Genomic DNA, 16,580 nt, shown 5'->3' with positions numbered 1-16,580 from the left:
AGGCCTGAGGGTTAGTCTCTAGGAAAGCTGAGGCACTGGGAACTCCCACAGGCAGTGTAGCTAGACCAATCAGAAAAATCCCCGTAGCCCCCCACCCGCGCCAGACCCAAGCCAATCCAGATAGAGATGCGAGGTTTAAAAGTCCCGCGCGCGCGTACAGTTTAACCAATCAGCTATGCTGTTACAGAAACAAAGAACTGTCTGTATAAAAGTATATGTGATTCAGAGCTCGGGGCTCTTGTTGGATTCCACTGTGCTGGATGACACCTGGGCCCTAACTCGAGTTAGCAATAAACCCCTTTATGTTTTTGCATTGCTGTGGACGTCTTAGTCTCTCAGTTTTGGGGACTCGGACTCTGGGCATAACATTATAGAATTTCAGTAATAATTTCCTATAGAAATCCAAAGCCTTGTTCAGTATTTATGTGAATTCCTTGGGGACTTGTCTTTTCTGTGGATTTAGGGTTCCCACCAGGAAATACAGGCAGCCTCTAGAATGTGGAAAAGGTAGCAAAAGAATTGTCTCCTAGGGCCTCCAGAAGGGATTTGGATGTGCCAACACCTTGATTTCAGGCCAGTGAAACCCATTTCAGGCTTCTAACCTCTAGAACTGTAAGATAATAAATGAGTGTGATTTTAAGCCACCCAGTTCATGGTAATTTATTAGCCACAATAGGAAATGCATCCATCTTCCCCCCAAACACGTACAAGAATGAAAAAACAATGACATTGTTTCCTTAATTTTCCTTTTAAAAATGTTATTTGTTGGGCATTGTCTTTTAATAAAATGTTATAATCAAAGGTGATTGCTACAGATGGTCTCTCAGACTCTTTAACATCCTTTTCCTATTTATTCATCTAACTAAATCTGTGCTAGCAAATGACTGAATCAACAGTGCTTCAAACAAAATGGCATAAAGCAATAAAATTGTTTGGAACAATAAATTAAATTTCAAACATCTTCATGGAGAAAACTGACCTTTAATTGACTAGGTACTTGTTTTCCTGTCTGTCTCTCTCACTAGCTGCTTGAGGTTTGGGGGGAAATGTCTGCTTTGTTCACTGAGGGGTAGCAGAATATGCCATCCCCAAATACGCTACCTTGCCATAAGGATTATTTTGAGCTGAAGGCAATTGAAAAGAAGCAGATATAAGAAAAGCTCTCTATTCTCCCCCATCTGCCTATAAAATAATGTCTCTCCTCTCTCTACCAGGAAGGACAGAAGTTAATCACCTGAGATAGCTCTAGTCCCTAAACAGCCCAGAGACACTGACCAAAGAAAGATATATGTATCACACCTTATAAGCAAACTCTTACCTTCCATTAGTTTCCCCCAGATATTTGCCTTCATACAATTTGCTCCTTAGAAACTTGAAGTTCTTTGCCTTTGCCTTATCATTTCTCTAAAAATGTATCATTTGGTTGTTAGGATGCTATATAAGCCCACCTTCTGGTCACCCTTTGAGTTACTCATCACTGGGTACTCATGTGTATGCCTGATGCATGTGTTAATAAACTTGTTTTTAGCTTGTTAATCTGTCCTTTGTCAGTTTAATTTAAGGCTCTAGCCAATGAACCTAAGATGGGTAGAGGTGAAAGAACCTTCCCTTTGCTCCTTCAGCCTAGTACTTTTGATATCTAGCACTGAAAGCTATTTATTGATAAAATGAATGAATTGAACATTTTATTTTATGTAAGTCCAGTGTTTGGTGTATTTTTTTTTTTTTTTTTGCTTTAAATCTACTCAACAAACTACTATTTTTTTCTCCTTTTTTCCCTACTGTATAACATACACAGAGAAATGGTTCTTTCTCTTCTCTCTCTCTCACATATAGAGGCATGTATGTTCTGTTTGACTATTTTCTTTTTTTTTTTTTTAAGACAATTCACGGTACACATTTTATTTACAGTTTTAATATGAGTGGGATCGCTTTTCTACTTGAGCCAATTTTTTAACCAAAGCAAAATAACCTAAGTAATACAAAGTGTTAAAAGTACAGCATAAAGATACAAAAATGGACATACTAATTCTAATTAGGAATGTAATTATGATACTACATTTTTTATAATACACAACTAAGTTTAGGAAATCACACAAACATAGATTAGTGATTTGAATGAAAAGCATAAACTTGTAGCAAAGCATTGTAGTTACAAAAAAAAATTACCAAAAAAGGCACAAAATTAATGTTTATTCTACCTTTATGTCATATTCCTAGATTCTTCACCAATGTTACATGAGAAAGAAAAACTATAGCAAAACACGTGAAAAACTGAAATCAGAGTCACTAATGTTATCAAATAGGGAAACAAATAAAATCTAGCAGCCATCAGCAAGAGTACAGCACAGAGAATGCTGTAAAAAGAAACAAAACTGGCAGAAAGCTATGCATCATACTCTTTCAAACCAGTAAAATACGCTCCTTCATACAATGGAATGTAAACAAAATCATTCTCTTGTAAGGTATAGACATGCAAGTTCTTTTTTTTAATACTGTAGATGGGTCAAATGTTTTTGTCATGGTTAATTCTATTTTACAGAGTGGGCCAGGAACACATGTGTGGATTCTGGGGATGATATGATGTGTACTGTAATACTTTGATTGGGATAATGGACACTCTAGCTAAAAAAAAAAAATATGAATACAGAAGTACAAGACAAAGGCTGATGAAACTTCCTTATATCTTAGCAACATTTAGATGGAACTCAAATTTAAATGCAGTCCATCCTGCTTTTGAAGAGGCTTTCCTTCAGCTCCCAAATCTTGATTGCTTGAGGCAGTTGCCTATGGGAATACTCAGAGGGTGTCTTCTTCAACAACACACCTGTTTTTAGTGGTGGAGGTGCTCTCAGTAGCTGTGTCTGCATGGGACTGATAACCAGTCACTGTCTTTGGAGGAAGCCCTAACTTTTCCTCATATGCCCTCCCTATATGTGTAACAGGTTCTCTGTTTTCACATCCAGTAGTCCATATTGCTATTTTATCACCTTTCAGTTCAGTTCAGTCACTTAGTCACGTCCGACTCTTTGCAACACCATGGACTGCAGCACACCAGGCCTCCCCGTCCATCACCAGCTTGCAGAGTTTACTCAAACTCGTGTCCATGTCTTATCACCTTTAGCTCTAACATTAGCAACAGCTGCACATACATCATCACTGTGGTCATCAAAAGATTCTCCAATAAGGCACAGCAGTATCTCTAGCCAAAAAACATCGAGGTCACTTCATCTCTGCTGTTTGTTCAGTGTAATTAGCCATGGTCCTCCTTGTTTGTTTTTCTCATCTTCCCACATAGGCTCAATACCATCCTTAAAAAGTGAGTAGTCACAGCCAGGCATTAAATTACTAGATAACTGGATATGGTTGTACAGAGCCCAGAAGTTCTCAACAGTGTCGAACTTAGAGATCAATCAAAGGTTTGTCAAGTTTTGCTTTTATCATTTTTAAAAAACCAGAGTGCCCATCTGTTCTGTAAAGGTTGTTTATTTAATACAGTGTTCTGGGTTAGCAACCTCCTGATTAGATTCTGTTTTCTCTTCTTCTGTAGGCAGGGGGTTGGGAATAGGGGTGGTTTCTGGTTCCACAGTTGCTATCTCACAACCACTCCTGAAGGCTGTTTGACTATTTTGTGAATGCAACTAATGTTTTATCAGGTTTGAGTAACTGTTCAAAGATTACATCACTGTGGTGAGTTACATAATGCGTTTCTGAAAGTGACAAGCAGAAAAGATTGTTAGTATATTGGGACAGCAGCCCATATTTCAGTGCCTGGGGGTCACAGCAGAGTTCTGCAAGTCAGGAGCCACCCTCAGGGCCCGCTCATAATACTCCAGGGCTTCATTCATTTCTCCTTTTACTTTGTGGATTAACCCAAGGATACTCAAGCTTTCTATATCTGATGGATTTTTCCGGAGTTTCTTTGAAGCCAATTTTGTCAAATAATTGATGCTTTTATCCCTATCTATTGATGTGTTTTCTATTTTTATTGCTTTTAAATAATGGCTAATTGCATCAACTTCAGATTTTTTGTGAAGTTCCAGAAATCGGCCGTAGTGGAAATGGATGTGTTGCAGCATATCTTTGTCGAGTGATTTCAAGCAGAACGCTTTTTGAAAAGTATCCTCAGCTTTTTTGTGGTCACCCGCTTCTGCGTACATTTCTGCCAGGCTTGTATAAGCGTACTCAAATGTAGGCTTTAGTTGCACAGCACGTTCGAAATGTTGTAAGGCTAATGATACCATTCTGTTGATGTTTTCTTTATCCTGTCCTTTAGGCTGACAGTTTGTAGCTTTCTTTATTTGGATTATTTGTGACTTGTAGCAAAGCCCTGTCTGGTGATGCAGGAAAGCAGAGGAGGGGGTTTCCGCCAAGGCCAATTTTGAGAGCCGAAGAGCTTCATCCAGAACGCCTTTTCTTCGGTAAAACTTGGCAGCATACCGAAAGACGTAAGTCTTGGAGGACTCATTGATCAGTGCTTCTTTGATGTACTTTTCTCCTTCAGCTTCTTGCTCTACATCTTGAAGCTTCAGGCCGAGAAGAGCCTTAATGTATGCATCTTTTGGATTTAGACTGACAGCCTGTTTCAGGAGGTTCAGACAAAATTCCGCACCGCTCTGTGGTCCTTTGTTAAAGCCCTCCAGGCGATAGATGACGATCGCATACCCAGTGATGAATTCAGGGTTTGTAGAGTCCTCTTTCAGAGCCTTTTCAAAGCAGACTTTGGCCCGTTCATAATTCTTTCCTCCACATTTCAGCAAGGCCCATCCTTCCTCACAGTCCATCTGAGGACACTCCATTCTATAGCTGGAAGACTTCCCAAGTTCCCTGCAAGTGTCCTTCACCTTGTTCAGGTAAATCTGGGCTTTTGCCTGTTGGCCCATATGGTAATACAACCAGGCATAGTTGCCCCAGATAACCAGACTTCTCACTTCTGATTTGTTGGCCTCTTCTAGCTGGGTTAAGTCTTCAGCTTTTTGTAAACTCTTCAGGGCTTCTTCATTCTGGCCTTTTAGGTGCTTCACATAGGCCAGTAAGTTGTATATTCCCACGTTGTATTTGATGTCCAGGAACATAATCTCCTCCAAGACCCTGTTTTCTAAATCCGGTATTTCTGTCTCTTCAATGATCAACTCCCATGTAAAGTGACATCTCAACTGTTGCAGCTTATCCTTGATCTGATCCTCATCAGCATTATAACTGTAAAAACAAAAGCAGATTTTCTTTGTTAGGTGACAAACAGCCAATAGAAATAAGCCAGGTAAAACACTTCCTATTTAGAGCCTAGCCTTGAAAAGGGCATGCCTGCTTTGATCTTCCTCGAGTTCCTGTATTTCTAAGATCCATGTGGCCTCTGAAGGCAGCTTGCTTGGCTTCATACACTGACTCCAGCATTTTCTAGCCATGAAACTTCTCTGTGCTTCAGAACCTCCTTTGTAAAGCACAGAAGATAAACTTATCACACTGGATTTGGTGAGAATTAATAAGCTTATCTATGTAAAACACTCAGAGCATGCATATTTCATGCTATATAAGAGTTTTCTGTTTTCCTATTGCTGTATTTAAGGTAGAGACCAGTAAGAAACGCAGAGCCTTAGGAAATATTATTGACATCAGGACCTTAGTCTATAGATTGTGTAACAAATAAGACTATCTAAAATGTGATCATATTTGACCCATTTATTTTAGTTGGATTTATTTGTGGGAAATATTTATTTATTTATATATATTCACAGAAATTTATTTATATATATTCACAGTTCTCCCAAAGATTATATTTTATCCAACTATAGTACAACATCAAAACTAGGAAACTGGCAGTGGTACAATATCCACACTGTTCATTTTTCATTCCTACTAATGTATGCTTCCCTGGTGGCTCAAACAGTAAAGAATTCGCTTGCAATGCTGGAGACCCAGGTTCAGTCCCTTGATTGGGAAGATCCCCCAGAGAAGGGAATGGCAGTCCACTCCAGTATTCTTGCCTGGAAAATTCCATGAACAGTGGAGCCTGGTAGGCTACAGTCCATGGGGTCGCAAAGAATCAGAAACAACTGAGTAACTAACACACATACAGAGTAATGTATGAATGATCTAGTTCTTTGTATTCTTACCAGAATTTGATATTTCCACTTTAAAAAAAAATGTTATTAGCTCTTTTAATAGATTTTAGAGGTAGCTCTTTGTGGTCTTGATTTGCATTTCCCTAATGCTAGTGATGTTGAATCGAAGAAGGCAATGGCCCCCCACTCCAGCACTCTTGCCTGGAAAATCCCATGGATGGAGCAGCCTGGTGGGCTGCAGTCCATGGGGTCTCGAAGAGTTGGACACGACTGAGCGACTTCACTTTGACTTTTCACTTCTGTGCATTGGAGAGGGAAATGGCAACCCACTCCAGTGTTCTTGCCTGGAGAATCCCAGGGATGGGGGAGCCTGGTGGGCTGCCATCTATGGGGTCACACAGAGTCAAACACGACTGAAGTGACTTAGCAGTAGCAGCAGCAGTGATATTGAACATCTTTTTTGTGTTTCTATTTGCCATCCATATATCCTCTTTGGTGAAATATCTCTTCATATCCTTTTTCTGTTTTCTAATGAGATTGTTTTTTATTGTTGGATTGCAGGAATTCTTTATAGGTTCTAGATATGAATCATTGGTGAGGCATGTGGTTTTCAAATATTTTCTCACAATATATGACTTATCTTTTTTCCTTTAATACGGTCTCTTCAAGAGCAAAGCGTCTGTCTACAATGTGGGAGACCCAGGTTCAATCCCTGGGTCGGGAAGATCTCCTGGAGAAGGAAATGGCAACCCACTCCAGTATTCTTGCCTAGAAAATCCCATGGATGGTGGAACCTGGTAGGCCACAGTCCATGGGGTCTCAAAGAGTTGGACATGACTGAGAAACTTCACTTTCACTTGAAGAGCAAAAGTTTTTACTTTTAAAAAAAATTTTTTTTTGTCCTGAGAAACGGCATGTGGGCTCTTAGTTTCCTGACCAGGGATCAAACCCATATCTCCTTCATTGGAAACACAGAATCTTTTTTTTTCCTTTTTTAAAAAAATTATTATTTATTTTTAATTGGATGATAATTGGTTTATAATATTGTATTGGTTTCTGCCATACATCAACATGAATCAGCCATGGGTGTACATATGTCCCCTCTCTCTTGAGCTTCCCTCTCACCTCCCACCCCACCCCTCTAGGTTGTTATAGAGTACCAGATTTGAGCTCCTTGCATTATATAGCATATTCCAACTGGCTATCTAGGTTTTTTTTATCCTTTTTTTAAAAAAATTATTTTTGAGACTTCCCTAGTGCTCCAGTGGCTAAGACTCTGAGCTCCCAATGTAGGGGCCCTGGGCTTAATCACTGGTCAGGGAACTAGATCTCACACGTGGTTTGCACAACTAAAGATCTCTCGGGAAACAACCAAGACCTAGCAGCCAAATAAATTAATTAATTAAAATTATTTTTAACTAAAGAAAAAATTGCTTTACAATATTGTATTGGTTTCTGCTGTATGTCAACATAAATCAGCCATAGGTATATAACGTCCCCTCCCTCCTGAATCTTGCATCTCTGACTGCATTACACACCTCTCGGTTGTCTGGGTCTGAGCTCCCTAGTCATACAGCAAATTCCCACTGTTTTACATATGGTAATGTATGTTTCAATGCTACTCTCTCAATTGGAAGTGCAGAGTCTTAACCACTGGACCATCAGGGAAGTCCCCAAAGTTTCTACTTTTGATGAGGTATAATTTATTGATTTTTTTTTCTCTTAATGGATCATGTGTTTTGTGTCATGTCTAGGAACTCTTCACCAGGCCCTAAGTCCTGAAGGTTTTCTCCTGTGTTTTATTCTACAAGTTTGATCATTTTACATTTAAATCTGTGATCCATTTTGAGTTGCTTTTGTGTAACGTATGGAGATTAGATCAGTGGCTCATTTTTCAGCCTGTGGATACCCAGTTGTTCCAGCACCATTTGTTGAAGCCTGTTCATCCTCCATTGAATTGCATTTGCAACTTTGTCAAAAATCAGTTGGCTGTGCTTGTGTGGGATTATTTCTGGGTTCCTTATTCTGTTCCACTCATCTCTGTGTTTATTCTTCCATCAATACCAACTGTCTTGCTTACAGTATATAAACAGTCTGAAAATTGGGTAGGGTGTTTCCTCTCTATTCTTCTTTTTTTCAAAATTGTTTTTCTAGTTCCTTTGCATTTCCATATAAATTTTTGATTAATATTTCCTGAGTCTATAAAAGTCTTGCTGGAGTTTGATAGGAAGGTTTTTGTCAACTGTGGAAAGTAGACATTTTTACTATGCTGAATCTTCTAATCCATGAACATGCTGTATCTATTTATGTAGCTATTCTTTGATTTCTTTCATCAGCATTTGTAGTTTTGGGCGTTCAAGTCCTATGCATGTTATGTTAGGTGTACACTTAAGTACACATATGTGTGGGGCGAGTTGGGGAGAGTGGCCTTATTATCTCTTTATGGTGGTGAAAATCCTAAACTCCACTAGCCCTCTCTGTTGCCATCTCAGTGGGGAGTGAGAAGGCACCTCATTACCACCAGGTGGGGACTGATATCCAATTGCCTTTATGGTCTTCACTCCCCCGCTGCAAAGAGAGGGACCCTTGTTGCTACCCAAGTGGGGATGAAAATCTTTGCATTCCACTTGGCCTTCTCTGGCATCATCCATTGGCAGAGGGAGAGGAAGAGTCCAGATGCCTAGCTCATAGCCTGGTGAGAATAGAAGTCTGGGCTACCCACTCAGCCTTTACTAGCAGAGTTTGGAATGGGGCCTTAGTTTTTGTTTGACTTTTCCTGTGGTATTTGGCTGGAGTAGTGGTTGTTTATAAATTTTTTGTTTTGCTAGGCTGTCTCCTTTCTGGGCCCTTTGGCTAGAGAGAGCAGGTTCTTCATGGGACTTTTCTATTCATGCCTACTGGCATTTCTAGGTTTCTGGCTTCTCCAGCACTCAATCTGGGATATATGCAGAAAAGAGGAATATCCATATACAAAAGATTAAAGTTGGACCCCTTCCTTATACTATATACAAAAAATGAATTCAAAATGTGTCAAAGATCTAAATGAAACACCTAAAGCTGCAAAAATCTAGAAACAAAACAGGGAAAAAACTCCATGACATTGGACTTAGCAAGTTTCTTGGATATGCTAAAAACAAAGGTAACAGAAGTAAAAATAAACAAATTGAGCTTTAGCAAAACTAAAAAGTTTTGTGCATCAAAGGGCAGTATCAATAGAGTGAAAAGATATTCCACAGAATGGGAGAAAATGTTTGCAAATCATGTACCTGATAAGGGATTAATATTTAGACTAATAAGCAGCTCCTACAACTCAATAACAGAAACACAAATAACTGATTAAAAGAATGGGCAAAGGACTTAAATAGACATTGCCCTAAAGAAAATATACAGATGGCCAGTAAGTACATGAAAAGATGTTCAACATCACCAATCATTAATGAAATGTGAATCAATGATAAAATACCTCTACACGTCCATTAGGATGGCTATTTACCAAAAACACAGAAAATATCAAATGTTGTCAAGGATGTGGAGAAATTAGAACACTTGTGCATTGCTAGGGAGAATGTAAAATCGGGCAGCTGCTGTGGAAAATGATGATTCCTCAAAAAATTAAATATAGAATTATCATATAATTCATCAATTCCACTTCTGGTAGATACCCAAAATAAATGAAAGCAAAGACTTGAATAGATATTTGTATACTTATATTCATAGCAGCATTATTCACAGTAGTCAAAAGGTGGGAGAGTCCCAAGTGTTCTCCAGTGGATAAATGGATAAACAAAATGTAGTCAGTGCATACAATGGAATATTATTCAGCTTTAAAATGGAAGTGCATTCTAATACATGCGTCAGTATGGATGAACCTTGAAGGCATTATGTTAACTAAGTCACAAAAGGCTGTGTGTTGTATGCTTCCATATATATGAAATATCCACAATAGACAAATCTATAGAGACAGAAAGCAGATTAATGGTTACCAGGTCTTGGAGTGAAGGATGAGAGGTGAGTGACTGCTCAGAGTGACGAAGTTTTTTTAAACTAGATAGTGGTGATGTTTGCACTACATTGTTGTACTAAATACTACAAAATTGTATACTTAAAATAGTTAAAGCTATGGTTTTTCTAGTAGTCGTGTATGGGTGTGAGAGTTGGACTATAAAGAAAGCTGAGCGCCAAAGAATTGATGCTTTTGAACTGTGGTGTTGGAGAAGACTCTTTAGAGTCCCTTGGACTGCAAGGAGATCAAACCAGTCACTTGTAAAGGAAATCAGTCCTGAATATTCATTGGAAGGACTGATGCTGAAGCTGAAACTCCAATACTTTGGCCACCTGATGCGGAGAACTGACTCATTGGAAAAGACCCTGATGCTGGGAAAGATTGAAGGCAGGAGGAGAAGGAATTGACAGAGGATGAGATGGTTGGATGGCATCACCGACTTGATGGCCATGAGTTTGAACAAGCTCCAGGAGTTGGTGATGGACAGGGAAGCCTGGCATGCTGCAGTCCTTGGGGTCGCAAAGAGTCAGACTCGACTGAACGACTGAACTCAACTCAACTGAAAATAGTTAAAATGGTAAATTTTATCATACGTGTATTTTGTCATACATGTATCAAACATGTATTTATCACTAGAAAAATTCATGTTACTAGCCTGAGTAGAAATTCTGCAAATTATATATGTAAATATGCATATATGCATGCTAAGTTGCTTCAGTTGTGTCTGACTCTTTGCAACCCCTTGGACTATAGCCCACCAGGCTCCTCTGTCCATGGGATTCTCCAGGCAAAAATACTGGGGTGGGTTGCCATACCCTCCTCTAGGGGATCTTCCTTTAAAATATAAAAGTTAATTACTATGCCATCTGAAATGATCTCATGAACCTCCATTGGTACCTTTTAAGAAACATCAGTTTAAAGATTAAATAAGGTATCATTGACTAGAGACTCTGGTTCATGTCTAGCTCTATCACTTATTATCTGTGTAGTCTTAACTTTTTAATTTAAAATTCATTGTTGGCAAAAATAAGTATGAGTACTTGCCTCATAAGTTTCTTTTGTAAATGTAGTAATGTAAATGTAATAATTTACATAATACTTTGGAAGTCAGGCTGGCACTTGATAAGCATCCAGGACATATCTACTTTTCTATTATGATGATGATGATTTTTGTTACTGTTGTTATTATTTTCTTATTGGTGATAATCCACTCTTATTTGTCTGTGAGCCAAAGGAGGGGAGAAGGATTGACAATAGGTCTGTAATTATGCATTTTCTGAAACTGTTGCCCCTTCAAAGTTTTGTACACTAGAACACTGAGGGCAAATTTGCAGGCCAATATTAATGTTTTTTTGATCTGATAAGATCCAAGGTGCTTTGAATCAAGATTCAGTTTAGATAATACAGTTTACATTAGGCCCTTTAGCTAAGGAAGATGTGGCAGTTCCCAGGCACAGAACTCTAGCCAAGCCCTGTGGACAGGAGGCTGTCAAGGATTGGCAGGCCACCTGGCTTCCCCAGAGGACAGTTAACCTGCTAATCTTAGATCCAGTCAGACTGACAAAGCCTGGCTGGAACCCGGCAGTGCAGATATGAGACCAGATGCCAGCAGAGAAAGGTCTTGTTCTCTAAGCAGTGAGCATCTCTTCCTCATCCACCACAATATTTCTCTCAAGATAGCTGAGAGACCCCACTGCTGTGCTCACACAGCTGTGTGCATTCTACTTTTTTCCTCCTGTCGAGGAGCCAGAAATCAACATCTGTATCCAGATTAACTGTCCATTCCCCGCCTAGGTCAGACAGAAATGAGATTGGTGGAAAATTGTTTCAGAGACTGGGATTGTTTTCTCCCTTCCACCCTTCTTGTCTCCCTCCCTTTCTTTTGGTTTTAGCAAATTCCTCAGGAAGATGCTAGCAAAAAAGGAAAATGAACTGATAAAACAGTTTATGGGCATGTATGAATGTGCATGTGTGTGAGTGCACACTCACGTATACATTCAGTCCGAAACAGTTGGTCAAATAGAAAAATAAGGAAATGGCATCACTGAGACTAAGTCTGTTGATATAGTATGGTTAAAATTTTTTCCAGAAACTTTATACAGAAAGGCAGAGAAGCAGAGAAATGCTTACCTCATGGTTGCTGTGAATTAGGTAGCAGCTCTGCAGTGTTTTGTCTAGCTGGGTGGTCTTCTCTGAGATCGGTTCTGTCCCTCTTACGGATTTTCAGATAAATTTATGCCCCAGGTCAGGGCTATATAAGGGAGTTGAACAGCAGCTAATGATGTAACTTGTGGGTGTGGTTTTGCAACGATAAGTTGGAAACCGAAAGTAGAAAGTGAAATTGAAGAGGGCAGAATTGCAGAAAATGAAACTTAAACAGCTAATGCTTCCTTTGTTCTGTTTTGAAAATGGATTGAGAAAAGGCTGGTGGAAAGCAGGTTTTTTGATGTGCCAATTCCTCTCTTCGGGAATTAGCAAGCTCTGGGAGCAAGCTCCTGCAGATGGTGAAGGACAGGGAAGCCTGGGGTGCTATCTATAGTTGATGGGGTCTCAAAGAGTCAGACATGACTGAGCAACTGAACAACAAATTCTTCTCTCAGACTTTGTAGGGCCTTTTAGAAACCCAGGAACTAGGAGATGCCAGTAATGTAGAGTCCACTGAACCTATAGCCAGGGAGTCCTGTGAAAATCGGCTCTGTGAACTTGCCAATGTCATGCCCTCAATCTGTGCCTTTGTTTGCTCATCTGGAAACAGACATTGTTCTTTATATGGTATAAAAGTCTGAAGTCAGTAAACCGGAGCCTTAACTCAAATTTGTCTCTGTTCTCTGAGAGATCAGTCTTACTAATTATTTTGTGCCTTTGCATACCCTTCTTTCTGGAGAATAATCAGTGATTAAAAAAAGAGTCCTAAAACTTCTTTATTCATGGGAACCAAGAAAATCTGCTAGAATCTTGAGACTTCAAATAAAACATGTTGGGCCTGAATGAAAATATTTCCTTATTTGTAATGCTCTCTATTGTAGCCATCTAAAGTGTTCGTATTCACTAGACATGATTATCATATCTGTGTAAGAGTATTATCCTCTTGGTGCCCATGGCATCCACTTTTGGCCTGCCTCAACCTGGCCTGTGTAATCTTATATAGTCATGGTGCTTGTGGTAAGAGGTTGAGAAGAGTAAGTGCTGATATAATGGAAAAACCTGAATGAATTTTTGGTTAGTCCAGTACTTAGCAACTACTTGGCACATAAAAGCTTGCAAATAAAAGGTGACTATTGATGATGATGGTAATAATAGTAGTAGTAGTGGTATTTTCTGTCATCAAATTTAAATAGTGCTTTCTTAAAAAAAATCACCTATATTCTTTCTTTTAAATAAGAATCAGAAAAGGAGGAGCTCTAAGAATGTGTTCCTCTTAGAAACACTTAAACACACTGCCAAATCTAAACCATTCCTGCTTAATCCCTCCTACCCAGCTCATCTGCCATGTCATCCTGAACTAGCTAGAAAGTGCTACACAAGTAAAAATTTCTGAATAAATTGTATTCTAATAAATGTTCAGGTGATAAGCAGATGCCAAGATAAATTAATTAGAGAGCCAACCTCTCTTTGCAGGGGAGTGAGGTGTCTTTGGAATTCTTGTGAAGAAAAACAGTTGGGTTTGTAATTTTCCAATTCACTAGATAGAATGCAGAGAAACACACAAAACATTTATCGTGCCGTTGCCATGAATTTGGCAGCAGTCCTGGGTCTATGGGACTGTGGCTTGGACTGATTAGATATTCGGAATCTTGCCCGGTGTCTCTGTGGAATAAATAGACCTTCGAGCAACACAAGACAGAGCAGTAGAGAAGAAAACAACCCCCAAAATGTCTGTGTATGTGTGTGTCCAAGAGAGCACTTACAGCTAGTAACAGAAAACAAGAAGTGGAGAAAATGAGACTTACAGAAATGAAATTTCAGCACTATGCTGTGAGTCCATTCCCAGGAGTATAGCATCAGCTGGCTCCCTGAGTGACTGGCCAGCTGTGATAAAGTACTTCATCTCTATGAGCCTCAGTTTCCTCAACTGATGCAAAAGTGATTGGGAATAGATTATTGAATTTCAATCATCATAGCACACGAGAATCATCTAGGGAGGCTTCAGAATAATGCTAATTCGGCCCCACGTGGGCCCAATTGAATACATCCCTGGGAATGCCCCCCTCCCCATCTCAGTAGTAAAAGGAAATGCCCAGGTGATTTTGATGTACACCTGGGCTAGAACAAGGCCCTGTTTTCTATGATGGAAATTCTCCGAAGAAGTGCTGTGGGCCTCAGTCCCTGAGCCTCCTTCCCTTCTGTGAGGCCCAGGTTCAGCCCCTTCGTGCCTCTCTGCCTGGTTTCCACACCTGCACAGTGGGCAACAAAGTCCTTAGTTTCCTCCTAATTCGCAGGATGGCATGGGAGAAGAATGGCATTCTCAATGTTTTGACCTCTGCTAGAGGGAGACAGGGGTGGGAGAGGGCAAAATGGTTAAAACTCATCAGTGGCCACAAGACTGGAAAAGGTCAGTTTCCATTTCAATCCCAAAGAAAGACAATGCCAAAGAATGTTCAAACTACCGTACAATTCCACTCATCTCACACGCTAGTAAAGTTAATGCTCAAAATTCTCCAAGACAAACTTCAATAGTACATGAACCGTGAACTTCCAGATATTCAAGCTGGTTTTAGAAAAGGCAGAGGAACCAGAGATCAAATAGCCAACATCTGCTGGATCATGGAAAAAGCAAGAGAGTTCCAGAAAAACATCTATTTCTACTTTATTGACTATGCCAAAGCCTTTGACTGTGTGGATCACAATAAACTGGAAAATTCTTCAAGAGGTGGGAATACCAGACCAGCTGACCTGCCTCTTGAGAAACCTATATGCAGGTCAGGAAGCAACAGTTAGAACTGGACATGTAACAACAGACTGGTTCCAAATACGAAAAGGAGTACACCAAGGCTGTATATTGTCACCCTGCTTTATTTAACTTCTATGCAGAGTACATCATGAGAAACGCTAGGCTGGAAGAAGCACAAGCTGGAATCAAGATTGCCAGGAGAAATATTAATAACCTCAGATATGCAGGTGACACCATCCTTATAGCAGAAAGCGAAGAGGAACTAAAGAGCCTCTTGATGAAAGTGAAAGAGGAGAGTGAAAAAGTTGGCTTAAAGCTCAACATTCAGAAAACTAAGATCATGGCATCCAGTCCTATCACTTCATAGCAAATGGGGAAACAGTGGAAACAGTGGCAGACTTTATTTTGGGGGGCTCCAAAATCACTGTAGATGGTGATTGCAGCCATGAAATTAAAAGACGCTTAGTCCTTGGAAGGAAACTTATGACCAACCTAGATAGCATATTAAAAAGCAGACATTACTTTTTCAACAAAGGTCTGTCTAGTCAAGGCTATGGTTTTTCCAGTGGTCACGTATGGATATGAGAGTTGGACTGTGAAGAAAGCTGAGTGCTGAAGAATTGATGCTTTTGAACTGTGGTGTTGGAGAAGACTCTTGAGAGTCCCTTGCACTGCAAGGAGATGTCCTGGGTGTTCACTGGAAGGACTGATGTTGAAGCTGAAACTCCAGTACTTTGGCCACCTGAGGCGAAGAGCTGACTCATTTGAAAAGACCCTGATGCTGTGAAAGATTGAAGGCAGGAGGAGAAGGGGACGACAGAGGATGAGATGGTTGGATGGCATCACCGACTCAATGGACATGAGTTTGCGTGAACTCTGGGAGTTGGTGATGGACAGGGAGGCCTGGCGTGCTGCTTTTCATGGGGTCGCAAAGAGTTGGAAACGACTGAGCGACTGAACTGAACTGAAAGTATTATTATGAAGTTGTAAGTGCATTACTTGTGTGTGGTGACCCTGTGTATGTGACAGAAATATGTTACTGATAGTTGTCAAGGATTACCCTGGATCCTTTTCCCTTCAGCTGTTTAGATCCATGACCGTGAGTGGAAGGAGGAGCTCCGTCTGCTTCTCCATTCCTGTTCCACTGGGATCACGTGTGTTTTCATGTGGGTTTTATTCATTCCAGGATGGTCCAGAGCCCGTTCAGTCTGCCTAAGATCAGGAAGGTCTGCAAGCATAATTATGGCCCCCTGCAAAGTCTCTTGGGGGCCTTGTTAAGGGCTGGGGGAGCAGGAGGGCTTGCTTTCTGTTAGCCCTCCATGCAGATATCACTAATATCCTTTCATGACCAGCAATCTGTTATATTACAAAGAGAGACCTGGACACTTTTGTGCTGACTTCCATTGCAGACCGTCCTCACGAGACAAGGTAGAGATGTGCGCTAGAAGAGGAATCCTGATGCAAGCGCTCTTTTACTGTAAGCCTTGCCTCTCCCATGGACTGCCATGTCAGATGGGAGGACTCTAGTAGACAGGAACACTTCTGAGCAGAAGATGTTTTCTGCAGTTTCCCAGTTCTAACCAAACCAAGAAAGAGAGGGTCATATCAAAGGCATCACAACTCC

General features: G+C 40.2%; 1 protein-coding gene and 1 pseudogene across 2 annotated transcripts; both read right to left on the bottom strand.

Moving 5' to 3' along the window:
* Positions 1-1,895: 1,895 nt before the first annotated feature.
* Positions 1,896-12,524, bottom strand: LOC120873800 (interferon-induced protein with tetratricopeptide repeats 1-like). 2 transcript variants are annotated; one of them, XR_005723530.1, is made up of 3 exons: positions 12,196-12,357; positions 3,119-5,199; positions 1,900-2,990 (listed from the first exon to the last, which is right to left on the bottom strand). XR_005723530.1 is itself a non-coding variant. In XM_040254718.1 (2 exons), the coding sequence occupies exons 1-2, from the start codon at positions 12,198-12,200 to the stop codon at positions 3,765-3,767; spliced, it is 1,440 nt and encodes a 479-aa protein (XP_040110652.1). In that variant the 5' UTR covers positions 12,201-12,524; the 3' UTR covers positions 1,896-3,764. The 2 variants fall into 2 exon arrangements, 1 of the variants encoding a protein (XP_040110652.1); XM_040254718.1 differs by having other exon boundaries at positions 1,896-5,199; positions 12,196-12,524.
* LOC120873990 lies at positions 1,900-3,761 on the bottom strand (annotated as a pseudogene).
* Positions 12,525-16,580: the final 4,056 nt, after the last annotated feature.

The sequence above is a fragment of the Oryx dammah genome, unplaced genomic scaffold, assembly GCF_014754425.2.
Source record: "Oryx dammah isolate SB20612 unplaced genomic scaffold, SCBI_Odam_1.1 HiC_scaffold_14, whole genome shotgun sequence".
Classification (NCBI taxonomy): domain Eukaryota; kingdom Metazoa; phylum Chordata; class Mammalia; order Artiodactyla; family Bovidae; genus Oryx; species Oryx dammah.
Note: the sequence above shows the minus strand (reverse complement) of the source record. Positions and strands in the feature narration are given on the sequence as shown.